The sequence below is a fragment of the Biomphalaria glabrata genome, chromosome 10 (genome assembly GCF_947242115.1).
Source record: "Biomphalaria glabrata chromosome 10, xgBioGlab47.1, whole genome shotgun sequence".
NCBI classification, from domain to species: Eukaryota; Metazoa; Mollusca; class Gastropoda; family Planorbidae; genus Biomphalaria; species Biomphalaria glabrata.
The window spans coordinates 42,364,056-42,388,425 of NC_074720.1; the positions used below are offsets into that span (position 1 = coordinate 42,364,056).

At 35.3% G+C, this 24,370-nt stretch overlaps 2 protein-coding genes across 2 annotated transcripts; one reads left to right on the plus strand and one right to left on the minus strand.

The window, feature by feature from the left end:
- Nucleotides 1-310: 310 nt before the first annotated feature.
- Nucleotides 311-10,046, minus strand: LOC106074124 (phospholipid phosphatase 1-like). Its single transcript, XM_013234852.2, has 6 exons — nucleotides 9,815-10,046; nucleotides 8,681-8,832; nucleotides 6,704-6,990; nucleotides 4,981-5,038; nucleotides 3,974-4,150; nucleotides 311-3,734 (listed from the first exon to the last, which is right to left on the minus strand). Exons 1-6 carry the CDS (start codon nucleotides 9,870-9,872, stop codon nucleotides 3,603-3,605), a joined length of 864 nt encoding a protein of 287 aa, XP_013090306.2. The 5' UTR covers nucleotides 9,873-10,046; the 3' UTR covers nucleotides 311-3,602.
- A 989-nt stretch (nucleotides 10,047-11,035) lies between these two features.
- On the plus strand, nucleotides 11,036-18,153 carry LOC106074125 (signal recognition particle 19 kDa protein-like). Its single transcript, XM_013234853.2, has 5 exons — nucleotides 11,036-11,191; nucleotides 14,731-14,806; nucleotides 16,697-16,768; nucleotides 16,890-17,001; nucleotides 17,630-18,153. Exons 1-5 carry the CDS (start codon nucleotides 11,109-11,111, stop codon nucleotides 17,764-17,766), a joined length of 480 nt encoding a protein of 159 aa, XP_013090307.2. The 5' UTR covers nucleotides 11,036-11,108; the 3' UTR covers nucleotides 17,767-18,153.
- Nucleotides 18,154-24,370: the final 6,217 nt, after the last annotated feature.

Consider the following 24,370-nt stretch of genomic DNA (forward strand, 5'->3'; position numbering starts at 1 on the left):
ACATTATATTTCTTCCACTTGTCATTCTTGGACCAAGTTGAAACTCTGCACAATTATACATTGTTGATATCACACGAATCAATTCAAACATTGACCAATTATTTTATCATAGTCATAATAAATTAATTTAGTTGTCAGCTAAAAATTTGAAATATAAAATATATTTTTGTATGTACAATGGCTAGCGGGTTGGCCTTCCATTATGGAAACTTTACCCCACAAGTTTCAATTCAGACTTAATCACATAATAAACCTTATTAATTAATCCGAGACTTCATCTATTTCAAAACAAAAACAAAAATGAGTATCATCAAAGTCATCGTTGTTTATTTATGCTGACAATATGTTATATTTATACAAGTGCTTCAAGATCTAATTCCTCAATACCTACAGGCACACACACAAACACATTTTAAACAGTAGGACTAATTAAAAAAAAAAAGATTTTCCCTACGAAGGGAATGTATTACCAAGAAAGAAATCTTACTAAATAAATGAAGAGTTATTAAAAGTGTGACAACACAGCCTTAAAGTGACTTGAAAAACATGAGGTCATTAAATCCCTGACATAAAACAAAAGTATAGATACTAAAAGTGTACTAGGATTACTCCACATAAATATGTGCACCAAGCTTTAAGAAGCATGACATGATTAATAGTGATAGCATTGCAATACTAATTAGGCTTACAAATATTAGTACAGCTTCATTACAGCATTGAACCCAAGGTATCAGACTAGATGTATTTATACATGTACACAAACTAGATAAGACTAGTTCAAATATACTAGAATTTAAAATTTGTTTTTAGTCATTTTATATTATAATAGACTTTTAGCTTTATGATGCGCTATAGTTGACAGACTTTCAATGCAGCATTTAGTGTGATCACAGATATTAGGGTTTAGTTTGTTTATGTATTATTTTAATCAGTTGACAAGATGCTTTATGTAGAGGTGACAGAGACTCTACTGGCCCATTCTGTATTAAATGTAAGTTTGAATTGTTGAACTGTCTTGTGTTTTCCTTATCTCACTGTTGGAATACTCTGTACAAGACACTCAAACACCTCCTGAAAAATTGTACAAGTCAAACATGTCTCTACAATCGTGAAACACAATACAATATAGCACCTTAGTTCTACATTTAGAGCTTGTTTTATAAATTACAGACATTCCTTCCAAATAGTAGGTCATTATGTCATTCCTCACGACCTGTCTCTCATTTAAACACTTTCATAGACTTTGGCTTAAAAATATTGGTAACATCCACTTTCTTGTTACTAATCTATCAAGTAATACCATTGTAAATAGTTAATAAAGATTGTACAGGGGGCTGTACATTATAGTGAGAAATGTAATTGTTCACACATCAAATTTAAGAATGTAAGGCACATGTAACATTGGAAGTAGACAGTTGATAATACTTCAGTCAATTAAAAGCTTCAGACATTAGAAATGAATTGAAAACCAGCAATTCTTGCTATCATTGTTATCCACTGCAACCAAAATTGCCTTGGTTACACTTCACTTATTAAAAATTATTTAAAAAAAAACATTAATAATGTTAATGTTCTGATACAAATAATAAAATCGCAAATATGGTTCCTCTAGTACTACTTTTTAAACAATTGCAACAATGTTCACATAAAAAAACTTGATGTATAGGACAGGTGACTACATTTAACTCTGGTACTGCACTTAATGAAGTTAGCACTTATGTTGGAGGGAAATGGTACAATCTGAAATCTTTACTTTATTAAGTAAGAGTATACAGAAATGTTACATACTAATTGACATTGAAACGATTGAGACATAAAAATGCCATAGAATTGAAATCTATATCACATTATTGTACTGCAACCTTGGCCAAATATCATAGTGTTTTCTAAACAATGTTAAATCCCATTCAAAGTTTCACTCAAACTTTTCAACTCTATTACAGCTCTGTGTGATACATATTGATAAGACTGGTATGGTAAAGACAACAATAAACACTAGTGAATTAATATCAAAACACTGTCATGGATAGATAAGTGACTTAGGTGGGAAGTTAAATAACAAAGTGTGACACTAAAAATAGTCAACCAAGAAGGTAAGGCTATGAAAACACAATATAAACCCAGCTTTGTGTAGTAGTAAATAGTCTCCTTTTCAATCCTTGTGATCTATGGGCCAGATGATGTAAAGGTCATCTATTTCTATGGTCAACTGTTAGCGCAGATGTCTTGGTCAGCACTTTTTACTTTCCTATTCCAGGCACCCATTAGAGTTGGGTGGACTTGGGGGCATCCTGAATTTCAGAGGCCAAGCACTTGACCTCTCAGCCACCATGCCCCCCTAGCAGGGTGTAGATGATATGTACACACACAAGCTTATAGTTCCATGCAAACATTTGAACCCCAACACAGGGCTATGTTCCCAAACGTGGAAAATCAGACAACATTGTTCAGGACTGCTCAAGATGACGAGAGCTGACTTCCGCAAAGAATAGAAAGATCTGTGGCTTTTATTAAATCAAGTCTGCGAAAGAAACTAAAATTTGGTAGCTTCTAAGAAGTGAAAAGAAACAAAAAATGTTTTTCAAAACTTAATTATGCATAAGATCAATAGTTTTGGTCGTTAAATTTTGCCATGAGGGTGCTGTCTAGCCAGCACAATGTCTAACTATTTGTATATTTGAATCGGCTTTGCAAGTATTTTGAGTGAACTCAAGCTCTGTTCTCTGATTTGCTATGGAACTTTAGCCCACTTGCTCCAATGAAAATGAGAAATTTTACAAGCCAAAAAAAAGATATCACTACTTAAAAGGCAAGCCAATACATTTTTAACAAAACATATTACAAAAGTAAAAAAAAATGTGTGTTAAATATATGTAAAAAAAATAAAAAAAAATAGTACAAATGATATGTATTTGGTAGATATAACAAACTGCATGTTTTAGGCAATCCTACTTGTTGAAGTCTCCACACTGAATATTATTTTATGACTCCCTTCAATCAACTATTAAAATTTTTTTTCGTATTTCCATGCAGTGTTTATAAATAATTTATACACATTGTTCATTAAGGCTCTTGGGTGATATTGTGTTTTAACAGAGGCTATCTTTTTGCTACAGCCAGATTTAATTAAATTTGTAAATTGACTAATGCTAAACAAATCACTTTCTTGAAATGTCAAAACCAAAATAACTTTTGATATCCAAAATTATTTTCTCATAACATTTGTTACAAATTGCTTTGGTATAGTGCATCCTCAATGCTTTAACTATACTCAACGTGATCTTTTGAAGATATGGGATGGGGGGGGGGGGGGGGGGGGAAGAATCTGGGAGAAGGTTTCTGTACTGCCTTTAGGCACTCAGCACAACTCAGCTTGAGTCAGTATTCAAACTCAAGCAAGGTGACAGAAGCCAAGACGTTTATGCCACTCTGCCAGTGAGTCAGTGGAATAAAAATAAAATATAAACCTGCTATTAAAGCAGAATAAATACATCTACCATTTAGTTTCTCTGTAGCTGTAGTCAATCACCAAATGATTAGATAAAAGGTTTTAAAGGTTACAAGAACTCTTCAGAAGATGTGTAAGGAACTGATATCTGGTGTTAAAAATCTGTTGATATGACTGTAGGTATTGGACTAGATGAGTAGTGGTAGTAGGGCTTGGGGAATTCCATGCTACTTGAAGCATCCCTTGATGTACGCTTGTGAAAGACGACTTGAGTCATCCGGACCATCTGTGAAATGAAGTCATGGTTGAACATTACAGCCATGCTAATTAACTTAATAGGTCTTCAGAGCAAGCGAAGTATAAAGATAGTCACCAGAGCAAGTGAAGTAGAAAGATAGTCACCAGAGCAAGTGAAGTACAAATGTGTATAAAGTTTGGCTTATTAGTTTAAAATACTAAAAAAAGGTTTTCATGCGGTAGGAAACCAACAGACTTAGAATGTGGATTTGATTACTTTAGACTTACAATCACATATGCAATAGCCATTCCCAAGATGGCGCCAGCTAAAACATCACTCCAGTGGTGCTTATAGTCAGATATCCGAGATAAACATGTAAAGAATGCCATGGAGAAAGCTGCCAGCTGCAGTGTAGGACGTACCAACATAAAGTTTTTGCACTTCAATCTTTTTTCAAGATAAAGCTGAAATGTATCAAAAAATTAATCAATATTTTGTGAATGCATCTTATTTTATGTACTTAGCATTAGAGCATTGATGGCACTACTACTGACAGGGGCGTAGCTAGGAATTTTTTATCATTTGAGGGCTTTTTGGAGAGTTTAACTGGATGATGGCATAACAGAGACACACCCCATCCGCCCCCTGGAAGCACTAAAAGGTCAACTCAGGCACCACTTTGTACTTTAAAGAGGAAAACAGTCGGCCTGAAAAGATCTCACAAAGGTGGATACTTGAACAATGGCTGCCAGCAAAATAAATGGCTACTTAGAAAACGAATGGCTGCCAGCAAAATAAATGGCTACTTAGAAAACGAATGGCTGCCAGCAAAATAAATGGCTACTTAGAAAACGAATGGCTGCCAGCAAATAAATGGCTACTTAGAAAACGAATGGCTGCCAGCAAAATAAATTGCTACTTAGAAAACGAATGGCTGCCAGCAAATAAATGGCTACTTAGAAAACGAATGGCTGCCAGCAAATAAATGGCTACTTAGAAAATGAATGGCTGCCAGCAAAATAAATGGCTACTTAGAAAACAAATAGGTGCCAGCAAAATAAATGGCTACTTAGAAAACAAATGGCTGCCAGCAAAATAAATGGCTACTTAGAAAACGAATGACTACGTGAATGAATGAAGGGTTATTTAGAGACCAGATGACTACTTGGAGAATGAATGGTCATAAGTTGACAAAATGCTATTTGTACATAAAATATTAGCTCATTTTTTTACCAAAGAAGTTATTTGATATTTCCTTATACTTTAAAAAAAAAAAAAAAACTTAGAAACTTACCATAAGAATGACAGCACAATACATAGACATAGATGAATGGCCTGAAGGAAAAGACACCCTGTGGGTAAAAAAATAAATTTCCATCAAACTTCAAAAGTAGATTGATACTGGAACAAAAAAAAAAAAAAAACTACCATTATTACAATAGTACATTCCAGTTAATCAGACCTATGGCTGATTGGACCAGACACTTATTCCGACTGAATTCTAAAAGAAAACTTTTTAATACAAAAAATATTTGTGTAATGTTAACTGAAATAGTTGTAACGAGAGCTCAAACGGGAGTGGCTTTTCATGATACAAAATAGAAAATAATATCACTTCTAGCTGTCTATCTGCTGTATAAGGGGTGGTTGTGCAGACGGAACTAGAGATTTGATTTCTGGCAGGTTAAGTTACAAACCCTAGTCCAGTCACATGCTGACCAGATGATATCTTCATACATGGTGAGGTACTTTGTCCCTGTGATAGTAAGTGTATGTGTATTGAGTGGCTAGTAGTGCAGTGTGTGTGCCTGTGTATGAAATGACCAGTTGACCTTCATTGTACATGGTTAAATGAACAGCACAGCAAGTGTGTAAAACAGGAAGGTGTGTAAAAAGAGGTCAGATTGAATACAAGATGCTGGAGTAAACGAGATGAATGGAAGACTAATAAAATCAATGTGTTTATTGAGACTCTGATTGTTTTAATGTGTCTATTACAGTCCCCACCCCACTTCACGCTAACAATCTTAAAGAAAGAATCGACTAGTGCTTGTAGTTAACATGTTGTATTTCACCAATAGCTTACATAGATATAAGTCCAATCAAATCTATGAATGGGACAAATAGTAACATACTAAAATACTAGAATACTAAAACAAATCTCTTCTCAAATAAAAGCCCTCCTCTCGTATCATATAAAAAAAAAATAAATTTGCACACCTTTTATACCTTCTGCTACTCACCATGAGAACCCATTGACCATGATATCACAACAACTCATGTTATCTGTGGTCAGTTTATAAACAACTGAAGCAAAGTAAAGATATGATATGGGGATCTACGGATTTAGACCTTAGAGTAAATTCACAATCGGATTTGCAGCACAACAGATATGTAGAAGATTAAAGACCATGTTTGTGATTGCTTAAAACATTTGTAAACATAGAAAGCACATGATGAAAAAAAAATTTCGCAGTTTCCTAGTAAGACAAGAAATGACAGTATATTCAGAATATAGTAAGTCAGTTCAATGTTGGTCTTGACTGAAACTCATTTCAATTTTTTTAAATACCTTGTTTATTATTACTTTGAATCATTGTATTTGGAGCAATTTGTAAAATAGATAGCACAATAGTTAAAAGTCTTCATGAAACCTGCATCACAATCAACAAGGAAACTATCAGACACCCATTGTCATTGTGTCTTCCTTTCAATAAATGTGACAACCATGTGACTGATGTGGTCTGGTCAATCGGAATATAATGTTAACATAAAAAACGTAACTGCACAGTGACTACGCACAATGTGCAAGGTACAATAACAAAGAAAAAAATGTTAACAAAGGCAGGGTTTAGTGCAGTTGTGTTTAAATCAAAACAGGAACATCCATTTTTTTTTTTTAAGTGACAACATCATAGCCAGATAATTTCAAAATCTCAACCTTTCTATTACTTTTAACCATTCATTTTATGCACTTATCAAGTAAATAAAAAGAAATAAAAAGTTCAATACAACACCTTGCTTCCATGATGAGAGATGTATCTGGCCCAGTACAGATGTCCTGAACAATGTAACTATCGTTAGATGTAAGCTTGGACCAGTCGGGTTTACAGACAGACATAAAATGGGGCCTCAGTCTTCCGATGGTATACTTGGGGATGTTGGTTAGCAAGTGAGTCACTGCAGCCCCAAACATGAACAGCCCCACGACATGATATGTGTTCCACAAAAACATGTTCAAGACGACCTTACGTTTTTTTCTCTTGTGCATATATTTGGCATAAATACCTTCAGTCAGGATCATCTGATAGGATAGGAAAAAAAAAAAAAGTAAAAACTGACCCATAAAAAAAAATAAAAACAGAGCCAGATGACTTGATGCTAAGTTAGTTTAGTGACAAGTAAGGTGAAATTAAAGCTCATTAAAAACTTGTCCTTGTGATGAGACCTAGAGGTCCTTGTGATGAGACCTAGAGGTCCTTGTGATGAGACCTAGAGGTCCTTGAGAAGAAAGCTAGAGGTCATTGAGAAGAAAGCTAGAGGTCCTTGAGATGAGACCAGAGGTTCTTGTGATGAGACCTAGAGGTCCTTGTGATGAGAGAGGTCCTTGTGATGAGACCTAGAGGTCCTTGTGATGAGACCCAGAGGTCCTTGTGATGAGACCTAGAGGTCCTTGAGAAGAAAGCTAGAGGTCCTTGAGAAGAAAGCTAGAGGTTCTTCCATAGTGCTATTGGAGCATGGAATGGGTTGCCTGAACCAGCCAGGTAAACCAGTGAATTAGCAGAATTTAGGTCATTGGTTAATATGCATGACTAAATGCATGACGCATAGAACGTAATCATCTTCTTTTTTGAAGTAATGTCTGTATTATATAATATAAGATGAAAGCTAGATGTCCTTGTGATGATAACTAAAGGTTCTTGCGATGAGTCCTAGTAAAGAGACCTAGATGTCCTTATGATGAGACAAAGAGGTCCTTGTGATAAAAGCTAGAGGTCCTTATGATGAGACCTAGAGGTTCTTGTGATAAGTACTAGTAATGAGACCTAGATGTCCTTATGATGAGGCCTAAAGGTTCTTGGAGCAGATGAAGCTAAGACTTTATGTCTTTTGGACAGGTGATGCATAGTCCCCTTTCCATTCTAATGTTCCATGAGTAGATATAAAATGATAACTAAATATCATGAAAAGGTGATGTAAATGTTCCCTTTGACAGAAATATGTCATTGAAGCAGATATTAGGTAAATCTGTTAAGTTCTTAACATTTGTTAACAATAGGCCTCAGAAGAAGGCATGAACTTGCCACCTTTACCTGCATGATGAGCCTGTTGGTCTATCACAGAGACCTTTCACCATATCAATTATCTATGCTAAATAGAGCCAACACAATTCTAGTAAAAAAAACCACAACAACAAAAAAACTGGGAGTAGATGAGAAGAGAATGAACTTAATTCCACTGTAGGGAAAAAGAAGAAGCAAAACTAGATCATTGGGGACAGCAGATGAGTGGGGTTCTAAAACGCAATGATATTTGTTTAGATTTGTGTTTTCCATGCATTTTGCTTCTGTGGCGCAAACATACTTTACAACTGACTATCAGTAATAAATTAGGGAGGTGTGGTGGGCGAGCGGTAAAGCGATTTGCTTCTGAACCGGTGGACCAGGATTCAAATCCTAGTTAAGACTGGGATTCTTCATGTTTTGGGATATTTGTGCATCTAGATCTAATGAGTACGTAACATTAGTTGGGGAAAAGTAAAGGCAATTGGTTGTTATGCTGGCCACATGACACCCTCATTAATATGCCACAGAAACAGATGACTGTTACATCATCTGCCTTATAGATTGCAAGATGAAAGGGGAAATTTATCAGTAATAAATTAATAAACATGTAAAGCCTTAACACATAAATATGTATCTATTAGGTACCAGTAGCGTTCATGTTAAAATAGGATTCCAGTGCATTTGCTTCAAATTTGATGAGAACCTTACCACTGCGCCAGGAACTATAAACCCAACACAGTAAAGAACAACACTTGAAATAGTTGATGAATGGAATGGATGCATTATTGATTGATCATCTCTGAAGAAACCACGAGTGAATGGTGTCATGAATTTTCTCATACAAATTGAAAGGGCAGCAACTGAAAAAAAAATTCAAATAGATTAGAAATAATTGAACAATACTGACAATTGTGTCAACAGTATTTAAGAAGAGGGGAAGTTAAACCTATAATAAATAAAATTTTAATATATTATATACTAATTACTATAATTATACTATAGTCTAGATATATTCATAATAATACCAATTTGTCTAATTATAATTAGCCTTAAAGAAATAGTTAATAGTGTATATAAAGGCCAATATAGACTAGAATCATCCTATGTCTAGATATAGTCTATCTATTTATATAATCTATAGACGAGATCTACACTACTAACTAGATCTATGTAGTCAAGATCTCTTTCTAAATTGATTTTAAATTGATGATATCATCATTGATTTAACCGTTAACCGCATTAAATTAATGTTTAATTTCTTTATTTTATCAAAAGAGCATGCATTCTCTTTTAATTCTATACCAAATAAAACATTTTCTGATAGCAAATGACAAAGAAATTAATACTATAGATATACTATAATCTATAATCTAAGCTACTAGATACTATTATATTTATTGTAAACGCATCACAAACCAAGAGTTTAGAGACAGGGTTACTGCAGCAATCGGACCCCATGATGACCTGCTAACTATTGTAAAAAAGAATTGTAAGCTTAAAATATATGGTCATATTACAAGATCCACGGGGATCGCAAAGAGTTCAAAGACCTTCCTTCAGGGAATATTACCGGGAAAAAGAAGAAGAGGAAGACAGAGAAAGCGATGGGAGGACAACATAAAAGAATGAACGGGCCTACCATTGACAGAAAGTTTTAAACAAGGCAAAAGACAGTGAGGAATGGAGAAAGACGGTCGTCGACAAATCTTGCTTGGTGCCCCAACGACAACAGTCCAACAGACTAAAAAGTCTAAGGGATAGGTAAAATTATATTTATTAGATCTATTATTATTTTAAATTTATTCTAACTTACTAAATAGTAAAATTATACAAAATACTTACTTGCTGCAAATATTGAAACTTCTAAGAAAACAATTAATATGGTTACTTTCTTCACCATTTTCACTAAAAACTAAAGACTTTTTAGTAGATCTAGATTCTAGATCTAAATATTTATTCAAGATCTAATTACTAGTCTAGATCTATATTTAAAATTAGATCTAGACCTAGACTCTACTAATAGGGATGTGAGATATCCATATATTTCTGAACTGCCCGGAAATATAAATATATAATTTTGAGTTTTTATTTTGTTGAAAAATCTATTCCTATTTTTTAACACTTTGCATCTATTTCATAAAATATATACCTTATGTCCATGGCCTATGGCCTATTTGCTCTATATTTCTATATTCTAGATCGAAATTTTCTTTGTTATTTCGCCTTTTAATCTTTTCCAATAACTCAGTAGGGTATAAGTAATACACCAATTTAACCATATTCTGATAAAAAAAATATATTTAAAAATTATGATCAAACACATAGATCTAAATCTGGAAAATCTACAATATATTTAAAAAATAATAGACTGACGTAGACAAGAAACTAAAACCAACCACTTGCAGACAATGGTTATGCCTGCGCCAAATTATGGAGATCTACATCACAGCTTAGCCACATGAAATACAACACTCTTCCTTCTTCTCCTTAATTTAATCTTCGGACTCGAAGATAAGCCATATATATGTATATATATATATATATTATGTTGTAGCGTTAGAATATCTTCCACTTACGACTTTTAAAATAAGGTGGCAAGATAAAGTAACAATTGAAGAAGGGCTGTGATGAGCAGGTGTTATCAGCAGCTTGGTCATGTTCTCAGAATGCCATAAGACATTCTGTTTGGTGATCTAACAGAAGGCAGAAGAAACTAACATTGGGGGGGGGGGGGGGAGGGACTTGATAGATTCACATGGAGAGCAAGAATAAAGGAAGGGTAATGAATTGTACAACAGATGCATGACGCGTAGGGTGTCATCATCTTCTTTTTTGAAGTAACGTCTGTATTTTAAAAGAAGAAGAAAAAAGACGAAAGTGCACCACCACCTGGTGATTATAGATGCCCAACGTGTAACCGCAGCTGTGTATCAAGGATTGGCCTCTTTAGTTTCATGAGAAGGTGCAAATGGAAAAGATCGTCTCTCGTGACGTAAAATACCACAGACAGACAAGAGAATAAACAGATCAACCATCCGGCTGCAGAAAAATAAATTGTGGATTTAGATCTATATAGATCAGTGAATAAATCTTCTTTTCTAAAGGTGTAAAAGTTGTAAGTTTCTTCAACGTTATAATGGCTACTGCTCAAGTCCAACCAAATGTTCCATCACAAGCTCGGCCTTGGAACCCTGATTTTAAACACACCGATCGTGAAAGGTAATTTTAGGAAATTCTAATGTCGTCTTGTGAGAAGAATCAACATCTTTTCGAATATTTTTTTCTTATAGCATTTCAGAAAATAGTGAACATCTGTGACATGTCACATTCTGATTCTCTGAATACTCTCTCAACTCTCTGAACTCTGATTCTGATGTGTGATGATGATGATAATTCTGATTTTCTGTCTCAAGACTCAGACTCAGTGAGACTGAGAGTTGACACAGTAACTGTCTTGACTTGACGACTTGGAGATTGGGCTTGAAGAATGAAGTTGATGAGTAATGTGAGTGTCTTGTATGATATTGTAAATGTAACTTGTTCAGTGTGACTGTGTGACTCTGAGCCTCCTGCGTCCTGAGTGACCTGAGTATACTAATACTTCTACTCTACAACAGTAACAACTCTAATTCTAATTCACTTGTGAAGGTTTACTTAAACTAAGTTAAACTCTACTTACTTGAAGTTGAACTTGAAGTCATAAAGTTGTGTTCTTACAAATAATAGATCTAGAGCTAGTATAACTAAGTATCACGTTCTATCAATGGTGGTTGATGTCACAATCTATCAATTGTGGATGTCAGATGTCAAGATCTATGAAGATGCTATAATGGTCACGTTGTAGATTATCTTGATCTGTATCACACCATCAATGATCGTGATTGCCGAGGATCTTGAAATAATCTTTCAATAAGATGATCATATAGAAGTAGCTAGATTGCTAGATCTATGTTGATAATATGATCATTCAGAATGTTGCCAGTCAGGATCATCTTTTCGAATCATTTTTTCTTATAGCATTTCAGAAAATAGTGAACATCTGTGACATGTCACAGTCACACTCTCAGACTCTCACTGTGACTCTGTCAGTGTCAGTCATTCTGAATCTGATTCTCAATCATTCTCTAACTGATACTTATACTACTTACTAATACTAGTATACTACTGATAGTGATACTGATAATAATAGTGATAATTATGATTTTCTGTCTCAAGACTCAGACTCAGTGAGACTGAGACTTGACACAATAACAGTTGACTTGACTGTCTTGACCTGACGTTCACTGACGTTGACGACTTGGACTTACTTGGAGTTGGAGTGAGATTGGGCTTGAAGTTGAAGAATGAAGTTGATGGGTAATAGATCTATCAATTTGAGTGTCTTGTATGATATTGTAATTGTAAATCATTATTAGTAAATGTAACTTGTTAGTGTGACTGTGTAGTCTGAGCCTCCTGAGTATACTCAACTCTACGACAACAGTAACAACTCTACTTCACTTGTTAAGCTTTACTTAGACTACTTACTTGAAGTTGAACTTGAAGTCATAAAGTTGTCTTCTTACAAATAATAGATCTAGAGCTAGTATAACTAAGTATAACAGTATAACTTTAATATTAGAGCTTGTGATACTCTAGCAGACTCTAGCTTTATGAAACTTTATTTATTCATTGACCATAGAGTCTAGGCCTAGACTGAAATATTGCTAGATCTAGATCTTATCATCTACACCTTCTGTAAAACTAGATCTAAGACTTCAGTCACAGTTCAATCCAGTGTCAGTGAACTCAGGTCATCTGACTGAGCCTTGACTGAGGACTGAAGTCTTTTGAAACAGAAAAGGGAAAACAAATGATGTTATTTGTAATAATGAATTGCTGCCTGGTTGTGTGGTATGCTGCGCTCTAAACTTTTGTTCGATGATCGCAATGGTCCTGGGTTTGAACAATGCTCACCGCCAGATATCTGGCCATTTTTCACTATCCAGACATATTTCGCCCTGGCCGGATATCATTGCGGAATAGTTGGCTTGATCTAATAGACCAAAGTATACTTTAATGCCTAGATTTTTTTTGTGCTACCAGCTAAAAAAATGTATTGGAGACACACATTTATGTGTGAACAAGCTTATAAATGTATTCAAAGTGCAACAGGAATATCTGACTGTTAAAACTATGATTCAAAGCAAAAAATGTATTTTTGTATGCCACTATATTCTCTATTAGATGCTTTGACATTGACAGCAAGTAGTTAATATCTTTACCTCACACAAAAACTAAATAGAATCCAATGCATCCTTTATTTTAATTTTTACTTTCGGGGAGAGGGATGGGTGAAAGTAAAAATGGACATTGTTAATAGCTGATTGGGGAAATGTCAAATTATTTCCCTAGGGATTTAAGGAACTTGAAAAATGATTTCCCTGATATTTTAACCCAATAGCTACTAATGCGACCAAATGCGCCCAGCCCCTACTCCCTACTAATGCGCCCGCCACAACACACACACAACATGACTTACGTAACTCTTGTTTTCCTGTGCGACACGTGGTGTTATTTAGAGCTGGCTGGTTTTTTTAAAAAGTACAAATATAGATTGTTATGTTTTTATGTCTTTTGCTTCAGTTTCTATGGGCCTTCAAAGTTCGGGGATTTCTTTGGGGGGATTTTTCTTAGCTGCGCAGGCCATTTTCTCAATGACCTTTCCATTTTTAGACCCATTATCGCAAATAATACACCAGATACAGCTAAAACTGAACTTGAAATAGATAAAGACATTGATCATGAGAATTTAGAGTTACATTTACACTTAGATCTAGTCCGATTTTGAGAGAGAGTGAGTGAAGTAAACATTAGATTTTAGATCTAGATCTAGACTATTCTGGACCTAGCGTCAATGAATCTTTGACTTCTTTGACTGATATTTTGACCAGTTGTTTTTTTACCATATGAAAACTTTTGATGAAATAGATCTAGTTGGAGGTGTACACAACGTTGGTTTGGACAATGGTTAGATAAATTTTACTTTGTCATGCTAGAAGTAATGAAAACTGAGACACATGCAGAGCCACATCAGCATGATGCCATGTTCATGCAACTAAGGGCCTCACGCGCACCCAGTGAAAATCAGTAAATACTCAAGGCATCTAAAGGTTTTATATATAAGCCTAATGTTTATTGTATAGGCCTACTAAGTTCCTACTTATAAACATTGCTGGTCTTTGGGTAAATGTTAGAGGGTACCAAAAATAACAGATCTGATTTGGGGGGGGGGGGGGGGGTCAAGCACTCGTAACAAATTTTCAACTTTACCTGTTGTTTTTATTGTTTGAATCTTGTAAAACCTATTCAAGTTATACACCATTTTAAAGGCCATCCATTTCTCTTCTTTTTAGAAGTAATTTTTGTTATTATTAGTTATGTTTTTTTAAAATATATTTTGTCAATTCAATCTTTTTTCTGCTTTGGAGTTACCTCCCTTTGCTTAGTATTTTCAGAGATGCTGCTTAGCTATGGGCTTAGTAGCTATTGAGTTAAGAAACCTGTTGCTCAGACTGATTTGATTAAAAAAAACAACTCCTTAAATTATTGTGTGCTGAATTATGAGCAGACTAAGATTGGAGGTGCCTCTCATTGCGCACTAACTAAAATACTCAAGTTCCTAGCTCTGATTAAATTATAAAATATTGTACGCATTGCATAATTAAAAGCATAATAGTTTCATATGATAAATAAAATATTGAACCCTTTTTTTTCAGGTGGATATGTATCTACCCAGCATACTTAAACAGTAAAAAGACTTTAAAAGAAGGCCGTAGAATACCTAAGGCTAAGGTAGGTAATTAAGGGAATTTTTTACAATTGCATTCTTTTAGTCTGAAAATTGGATTCTTTTTTTCTTGGCTACAAAATTTTTCAGTAAAAATATTGGACTGACCTTCTTTTAATCCTTACTTTTCTAACAATTTTGAGAACTGTCACCTAAGTTGTAAAATTCCAATGGCATTATACAAAAAATATTTTTTATTGTTTGATGAACTGATACATTAAATGCATGTAATATAATTTAAAAAAGAGTACATCAGAAATAGTAAAATTAATAATGTAAAATTGTGGAATTTGTTCAGAATTGTATTTTTTTTTGCTGTATTTTGTTTTTGGTAATATATTTTACTCTGGCAACTGGAAATTGCCTTAAGTCACCTGACTTCTATAATCTAACTTCTCTAACTTGACTTCTGTAACCCAATTTCTCAAACTTGACCTCTGTAACCAAACTTCTCTAACTTGACTTCTAGTGAATTATGTAGCTTGATTTCTGTCCCCTTTTCTTGGCCATTGTCGAAACTTTTGTTTTTGTGACATCGTGATATTTATTGGTATAAGGATGAATGGCTTGAAAGAATTAGAGCAATTTAGTAAATCTTTTGTTTTTCTGATTTGCTGCTAAACACATATTTTTAAAAATTATAAATTAAACAAAGTACCTTTTGCCAATATCTTAATAGAAATCTGTCTTTCCATAACATAATGTATTTGAAATACCACTTCTTCAACAATATATCACACTTGTATGATTCCTTAGTTCTTTTTGAGGTTCTGTTTATGACAAACTAAATTGAGCTGTTGCAAATGTGAGTGCCTGGGTGGTCAACAATAAACACAAGATGAATGAGGATAATGTGTTCTAATTGACACTCAAAATAAATTTATAAAGGTGGAGAGTTATTGTTAAGACTAAGTTTTAAACACAAAGGAGGCATGGGGGCTGAGTGGTAAAGTGATAGCTTCCAAACTGGAGGGTCCAGGGTTTGAATCTTGGTTAAGACTTGTATTTTTAATTTTAGTTTGGGGAAAAGTAAAGGCGGTTGGTCATTATGATGGCCTCATTTTTTGTGGGCCATAGAAATAGATGATCTCTACATCATTTGCCATATAGACTGCATGGTCTGAAAGGGGAACTTTTTTCTTCATCACAAATGAACCAAATTTTCTTTCTTGATAAAGCTCATAATCATGGAGTTTCCTTGACTCAGCTCTGTATTTTTGATGCATGTATAAGTCAGCTCTAGATTATTTTAGAGCTCCTTCTATATTTAACTAAATAGTAGCCAAAAAAAACAACAACTTGCTGTGTCATTGATACCCTACCACCATGATTACTGTTATTACTGCAAGTCTGCATTAGTTTGTATGTTAGTTAACAAAGTCTCTTAGTCACCGCCAGTTCAGATCAGAGCTGCATGGATTGTTCTGGGGAAAGCCAAAAAGTGATTCTGCTCCTTTCCTTTGTGATTTCTATTTGTTCTTTGTGGAATCAAACTTTTGCTATTAGTTTATCGAAAAAAATGAAATGTTCTTGTTCCTTTGTGAACATAACACTCCTTAAGTTTCTGAGAGATCCCTGCCATTTATCAGTTCATCTTTTTGATAAGTGTCACACTTCTCCCTCAAAACTGGCCTGATTGCTTTTCCATATTACAGTCCAAAATGTTCAGAACAGCCTTCCCATTTGAGCTCAGTCATACAACATGCATTACTATGTCCAATGACATTAGGACCTATTTTGTCAAAACCTATCTATTTAGATTAGTTTGACTTACAAGCTCTATTACATGTTCTTATAGCAAGCAACTTAATGTTTGTTTACAGAATCAAATTATTATTTTAATGTATGATCATTGAAACTTTTTTTTTTAACATTTTAACAATACTGATAAACAGGCAATTGAAAACCCAGCTGCCACAGAAATAAGAGATGTCTGCGCCTCGGCAGGATTCACATTGGGTGTTGAGGTAAGCATCAGTGGCTATAAGTAGGATTAGATGAAGCCAGTTGAACATCTAGTACACCAGTCAAGGCATGCTTGGTACTTAACAGAAGTTAATCCTTAGTTTCATTTTCTTTTTTCAAAAGAATAAAGTTTATCCACGAGAGTTGGACCCAAGGGATATTAAGTTCAAGGGTCGTGTGAGAGTGATGCTGAAAAATGAGGATGGTACACCAGCCTTAGCAAACTTCCCTAATAGTAAGTCGTTCGTTTATGTTGACATAAGTTATTTAGACTTAGTGGGTACCAAGGTAATGGCCATGGGCTAAAATCATCTGCATTTTTTTTTTATGTTCTAGAAGCCATCCATTTCTGATGATTTACAGTTGTACGGGAGGTGGGGGGGGGGGGGGAATAACGTTTAAAATTGTCAAAATTTTAAGATTCTAGTTAAATAAGATCAAATGTTGCCCATACTCCTCATCCTTTCTATCAGTATATATATATATATATTTTTAGTGGCTAATATTTGCTAAAATAAAAAAGTTGCTGACTGGTCAGCTAATTTAAAATTGTAACAAAAATCATACATTTTTGGTCCGTTAAAAAAAAATCTAAACTTCATTTTGTTGATTCTCCATTTAATTATTGCTCAAAGAAAACATGTGGAGATCAGTGTTGTTAAATCCTTTAATTTTGTGATGGAAACAGAAATCAACAAGCCTTGTCCATGCAAAAATATAGTCTAGTCATCGCTATAATGAATCACATCAGTGCATTATTATCTAAACTAATGCATATGTTGTCTGTTGTGTATTGTTGGGAGGTTTTCCATTATTGTTTGTGTTGTTGAGAGAATATTAAAGGAGATAATGTAATTCTTCAGGAATGTCTGTCCTCATGTACATTGCCGATATGATTCCAAAGTTGAAAACAAGACAACAGACCCAGTCCTCAGGGCCAGCACAAGTGCAACAACAGCAGCAGCAGTCTAAAGGACAGAAAAAGAAAAGTCGCAAATAGATTATTTATGAGATGTAATACTTGCTTGAGAGTCAATGTGTATTTTGGTCAGAAAACTGTAAAAAGCTCAGAGCCATGTGTAAAATGGAGAAGAAAGATGGAGAAACTATCAAACAGACCAGTGGTTATAGTGAAAGAAAATGAGTTAGCTTTGTCTAAGTTGTGTGGTAAATCTTTATTTCATATCTGCTTTGTCGGGAAAAAAAAAAGAGCTACTTGGTTCAAAATTTTAAGTTTTAGCTTTGTGATATACATTGAAAGAAATTTACAGAATCAAAAACAATTTGAGCTCCAGATATGAAGGTTTTGTTTCGTTTTGACCCAGAGCTTAGTTCTGTGCATGTGAATGGCTGTGTTAAATGTGGGAATTATGTGAGAAAATGTTGTTTTTGACATGTCAGTGAGCTTTTTTTTTCTTTCTCTGTTTGATCACTCGGACTATTCTTATATTTCTTTCTCATCTTTATTTATTTTGTATGTGATGGTTCAAGGTATCAGTCTTAAACATTTTGTCTGGACATATTTCTAATTGTTAATCTTTGTTTAATGTATGCATTTCAGAATGTGTATAAAATGTATTTCTAAAGCAGATTTATGTACTGGTTTCAATGAATGCTGACTGCATGGTAATAAATGTTGATTCATTTCAAATGTATTCTGTATTTTCACCAATTGTAAATGTTTGTTGTGTAGGTTGATATTTAAACATGTGACAAAGATATTTCACCTATAGATGTATTGATTGATTATAGAGAAATTTAAGTGAGCTGGCTATTGACCACAGTTAAATATATTGATTGTAGAAATATTTAAATGACTTGGTTTTGACAACAGCACAATATATTGAATGCAGAAATATTTAAATGACCTGGTTTTGACCACAGCACAATATATTGATTGTAGAAATATTTAAATGACCTGGCTTTGACCACAGCACAATATATTGAATGCGGAAACATTTAAATGACCTGGCTCTTGACCACAGTAAATTATATTAATTTCAAAAATATTTACGGGAAATGCATAACCACAGTTAAGCATATCATTATACAGAAACTTACAAAACATGCTGGCCACTTGGTTAAGTGCTTGGCTTCCAAAAAGGAAATCAAGCTAAGGTCATGGGATTTATAAACTCCCTTTTGGAATTCACTGTGCTCTATGGAATACCAGTAATTTCTGGGGCTGAATAAATGCTATAATGAAGATCATTATGCTTGCGCCCTAACGGTTTCATTAGATAGTCATAAAGCGTGTATAAAATTGTATAATGTTTTAAATATGTCCAGAAATCAGGCTCCTTCATAAAACCAAGTGAATTCAATGTTTTGAAGTGGTGTTAAAGCACTGGAATATTTCAAATTTACAGATACTAATAATAAAGCGACTTTAATATTAGTATTAATATTGATTTAATGCCTCATAAATATGACACCTATGGCAATGTTTTTTTTTTGTTTTTGTTTTTAATTCGAAGAAAAACAAATCTATTACTTTCAACAAAACAAGTACAGTCCTGCAAAAGGGGAATTAACTCCATGGTATTTCGGTACATAAAATAAATATCCAGTTACTTCCCATATGCCAATGGAAACCATTTAAATCCCTTTTAAATTAGAACAACAAAGTCGTATTGATGGCTAAATTAATAGAAGTATTTCAGCAAATCTTTATTGCTGTCACTGCCAATACGTGTTAATGTGCCCTAATGAAAATACACACACATATAGCAACAATGTCTTGATATTGTTGAATTTCACCAGGCACTAAACTAGGTCAAGACGCTGAATTGAACTTCACTGTTGCCCAGCAACTAACTACAAGAATTGAGTTTGAACCCTCAATGCGTGGCTGTAGAGTTTCAACTGTCCCTTTATTACCGCTGGTTCATTGGCCATTCATTTATAAATAATTCGTGTCCTAGAGTGAAAGTCCAATGCTTTCGTCTTCTTGCACTATTGTGTGCTCCATACGGAAGAGCTAAGACAATTTGATTCTGTACTGCTAAAAACTGCCTCACAAATATTTTCATAGACTTAAAAAAAAAAAAAAGTTAACACGTCCTTTATTTTTGTATCCGGATACACCAAAAAGGTAAATAATTTTATAGTTTTTCTGCCATGTATGAAAATCTCCAATACGCACAGGATCTTTAGTAGATACCGGTACCGTAATGACAACAGCAATTAAATAATAAAGTATATTTGTCGTGTTACTTTCTCATATAATTGTCTCCCCCCCCCCCCCCAAGATGAGATACTTTATAGCGCGAATTAACAGTTTTTAAAATAAAAAAACAAAAACATTTTGCTATACCACATTAATTGTATGTAGCCTAATAAATAGAGGCCCCTATGTTAAACTTCACCTCAGGAAGTCATTGGTTTATCTCACTGGTGTTCAACAAACATCTCCATTTCCTCTTCTGCTGTTACAGTTACTTAGTCTAATCTCTCTGCTCTTCCCAGTCAGTAGCTGCCCTTTAGCAGATGATCAAAGAGAGGCCAGGTCCATTCTTTTTACGTTGTTCTGCCAGCTTTTCTTTGGACGACTCTTTCTTTATGCTCCCTCCACTGCATGGTCGTGTGGTTTGCGCGCTGGACTGTCGTTCAGATGTATCGATGCTCCCGGGCTCAAACCATGCCCGCTCCCATCCCCCGTCGTCCTGCGGGAGGTTTGGACTAGGAAGTAATTATCTTCAACTCTGAAGGAACATCCGAACTATGTAAAACATTTTGCAAACAAACATTGAAGAGAGATTTTTGACAGCGAGTTGTGTCTTACAATAAGTTGTCGACTCTTCATAGTATTGAGTTTTTTTCTTTTCCCGATTTCTGATGCTCAAGTTTTCTGTAGCATTTGGTCGTGCGGTTTGCGCTCTGGACTGTCGTTCAGACTTATCGATGCTCCCGGGCTCAAACCATGCCCGCTCCCATCCCCCGTCGTCCTGCGGAAGGTTTGGACTAGGAAGTAATTATCTTCAACTCTGAGAGAACATCCGAAACATGTAAAACATTTTTAAAAACAAACAAACATTTACTATCTCAAAGGCTTGAATTCTTCTTTCACTCTGGTCGTTTAGTGTCCAGTTTCCATAATGAGACACAACTAACGAAGAATACAGTTTGAATTTGACTTGGAAACTGATGTTGCTCTTCCAGATTTTTCACAGCCAACTCTTGACAGCGGATATTAAGCTCAAAGGGGGTTCTATCTGGTTTAACGATCCTCCATTTGTTATGTTAGACCCTAAGTGTTTTAATGAATCAACTTCTTCAAATGTTTGTCCAATTAGCTGTTTGCAACATTTTCTATTACCGGTGTGCTGTTCTTGTTCAGCACTGATTCCCACGCTAATTGCTTTTGCTGCAGCATTCAGTTTGGAAAAGATAATGTGAGACATACAATTTCCACAGGCATGTTACTGGCCAATGGAACTGAGGCTTTATTAAGTAGTCTACTTTAGATAGAAGTGTTGAGGGGCTGGTTGTCATTGCGTCACTTGTTGGGCGTGACCCGCGGTTCGTAGTTTATCAGGGGGGGGGGGGGTTGGAAGGCTGACTTTCTATTAGAAACCGAAAGCGAAAAAAAATTAATTCCTAGCTTTCTCAGTTTTAAACAAATTTCTTTAACAAAATTATCCTTGGTCTAAAAGTTGGTGGATTTGACCTGTCAATGCGTAAATATTATTGCTTAATCAAAGACGTTTATCAAGAACAGCGCACAACCTTGTGTTAAAACAAGTCTTAAATGCAGTCATGACATGGTGAAACACTTCAGTGTGTAATCAGCAAACTCCACCCCCCAAAAAAATAGGCCTCCATGTCTATGGCCACCATTAAAATAAGAAGTGGCCAGGTAAGCATCAGATTCTGCGATTTATTGAATTACATTCTCTCTTGATGTTTGATTGCAACAGTGACATGCTATACACTAAAACTTTTAAGTCAGATCTGAGGTTCTTTAACATCCAATTCTATCAAGGGAGACTATAAACTTTAAAAAAAAAAACGACTATGATTATCAGCCTTTGCTTTTTATTGAATTAACAGCGCCAGCGCGTACAGCCGAATTAAACTTAGCGCGCTAAGGGGCAAGCCATCGGAAAGGAAATTTGAGACCAGATCAAAGAAATGTGTTTTATGAATTTGAACTTGAAATAAGGTGAACTGAGCTAAAAGATTCGAAGTTTGCCTAAAGGTGAAAGAAAGCGTCGGATCCTTGTGGATTTGTACACAGGGAAGGGCATGCTTCTTTTACTCTACATTTACAAATAATCTCTTCTTTTGCGTTCTATATGTTGAAAAGTTCAGATAACTAGAGTAGTCCTATAGGAATTATAGGCCTACATAACACACTGAACCATAATCTTCAAATACAAAAACAAAATTTAATAAAATACTCTGAAAGACACAAAGATAAATATACATCTCTTGTCCCATATGCCAGGACAAATTTGTACAAATACTCATTCTTCCCTAGTGCTATTAGAGCATGGAATGGGTTGCCTGAGCTAGCCAGGAAAACTAGTGACTTGGCAGAATTTAAGTCATTGGTTAAAATGCATGACGCGTAGGACGTAGGCCTAGTCATCTTCTTTTTTGAAGTAACATCTGTATTATATAAGATAAGAAGATCTCAGATTAAATACGAAATGGCTTCAGGACAGTCCTCTTTACCGGAACAATTTTTCTTCTAAAGCGGTGTTTTAGGGCCACTGTCTAGTTAAGACTTCTTCATAAACTAGTCCTCTATCATAGGGACCTGAAGTTCAGTTGTAAGGATGATAATAATAATTGTATTTATAAAGCGCTGTTAACAAACAAAATGTAGGCTCAAGGCGCTGTGATAACATTACAAACACGAGAGCTAAAATGACAAACTAATCTTTAAAAGTTTTAAACACATATGTCTTAATGTTCTTCTTGAAAGTAGTGTAGCATGTTGTCTGTCTGAGATCAATGGGGAGTGAGTTCCAAACCTTTGGTCCGTGCACTGTAAACGCCCGCAGACCGTACCTTTTGAGGGAGAAACGTGGCCCACAAGAAGCGTTGAGTCCATTGAGCGCAGGGCTCTCTGAGGGACCTATGGAGTGATCAGTTCGCTAAGGTATAAAGGCATCTCATTTTTATATATACACTGATGACAACGTGTGGCCAACTTTTAATCGATTCTCGCTTTCACGGGCAGCCAATGGAGCTTGCGCAAGAGCGTAGTAGCAGAATATCGTCTTGTTATTCTAAGGACTATTCGTGCGGCGTTGTTCTGTATACGTTGCAGTTTGGCTATTTTGTCATCAGGTATACCCGCTAGCACGGCGTTGCAGTAGTCAAGGCGGGAGAGTATGAATGCCATGGCTAGCTTGTTGACTCCGTTGTTAAATATGGTCGGATCTGGCCTAATCTGCGCAGCTGCAGATAAAGACCCTTGCATAGCTGACTTATGTGTGTGTCGAAAGATAGTGTTGAGTCGAAGAAAACTCCAAGTTTCCGCACTACATTAACAAAAGGAACCTGGCAGGATACGTTATTGTTATAATAGGATAGCGTTAGGCTAATCAGGAGTTGATGGCAGACCATGTACACTTTATCATAGGCTTGCAATTCTTTTCACTATAAATGATGTGAAATAGTCTATGCAACGTCTGTTATCCTCTACACAGAATCATACTCGTAAGCTAAGGCTTAGAATGGGATAAATGTTGTATTTTTTGCCTACCAGGAGAAATCCTTGCCAGCTGTCTTTCGATGTGATAAATTTTAAAGTTACTTTGAACAGGAGTGAAGAGTGCAGTCATCTTGTCTTGCGGAGTGGCGGTTGGTGTCAGCGTTCAATATAATGGCAGGTTGAACACGTTCACCAGTCTACGATGGTAGAGGATGTAAGAAAAAATTTTCACATGTCCGAGTCAAACCGGGAATTTAGATCAACGGAGAACTGGCAACAACAATAAACCAAAATAGGAGCAGCAGAAGCACGAATTAACTACAGTCTGTTGGTACTTGGTAGCGCAGTCAGTTGTGCGATTGTGCAGCCATTGGCTTTCTTTATGCCGTCCACTGTTTCCTACATTCATACCAGGGCCGGCCTTTGGCCACTGCAACCTTTTCCATCACACTGGGCCTCGCACTTTCATAGGCCCCGCGCTAATTCTAGGTGTAAATTATTAAATTAAACAATTATAACTTGTAACAGGGTCCCTGCAACCTCTTGATTTTCCAGGAGCTACTGCGATTCTCCTGAAATTGCAAAATATACGGCGGTACGTAAAAATCCTGGAAATCTCCTGAAATTATTACAATCTCGTGAAAACTTTAAAAAAATCTCCTGAAATATAGACAAAATTGGCATTTTGGGGTGTCATTCAATATGGAAAACTCCTATCCTACGCGGCAGTACGCGCGAATTGAGGCATCTTTAGTAAAGGAAGCTTCTCGCGCCTCAGACTAACCAAGAATTACTTGAGGTCAACAATTCACGAAGATAGATTTGACAATTCTTGCTATTGAGCGTGATCTATGTAGGAAACATAATTTTGATAATATACTGTATGACTTTGCTACACGCAAGGCTCGTTAAGTTATTTGATCGTGATTTTGTAATT

Coding starts and splice junctions, on each gene's coding strand:
- LOC106074124 (XM_013234852.2), bottom strand. CDS start 9,872: ATGGTGAAGAAAGTAACCATATTAATTGTTTTCTTAGAAGTTTCAATA. Junction 6,991..8,680: donor TTATAGTTCCTGGCGCAGTG/GTAAGGTTCTCA, acceptor CTATCCTATCAG/ATGATCCTGACTGAAGGTAT. Junction 5,039..6,703: donor TCTCTCATCATGGAAGCAAG/GTGTTGTATTGA, acceptor TTTTACCCACAG/GGTGTCTTTTCCTTCAGGCC.
- LOC106074125 (XM_013234853.2), top strand. CDS start 11,109: ATGGCTACTGCTCAAGTCCAACCAAATGTTCCATCACAAGCTCGGCCT. Junction 11,192..14,730: donor AAACACACCGATCGTGAAAG/GTAATTTTAGGA, acceptor CTTTTTTTTCAG/GTGGATATGTATCTACCCAG. Junction 14,807..16,696: donor GTAGAATACCTAAGGCTAAG/GTAGGTAATTAA, acceptor ACTGATAAACAG/GCAATTGAAAACCCAGCTGC.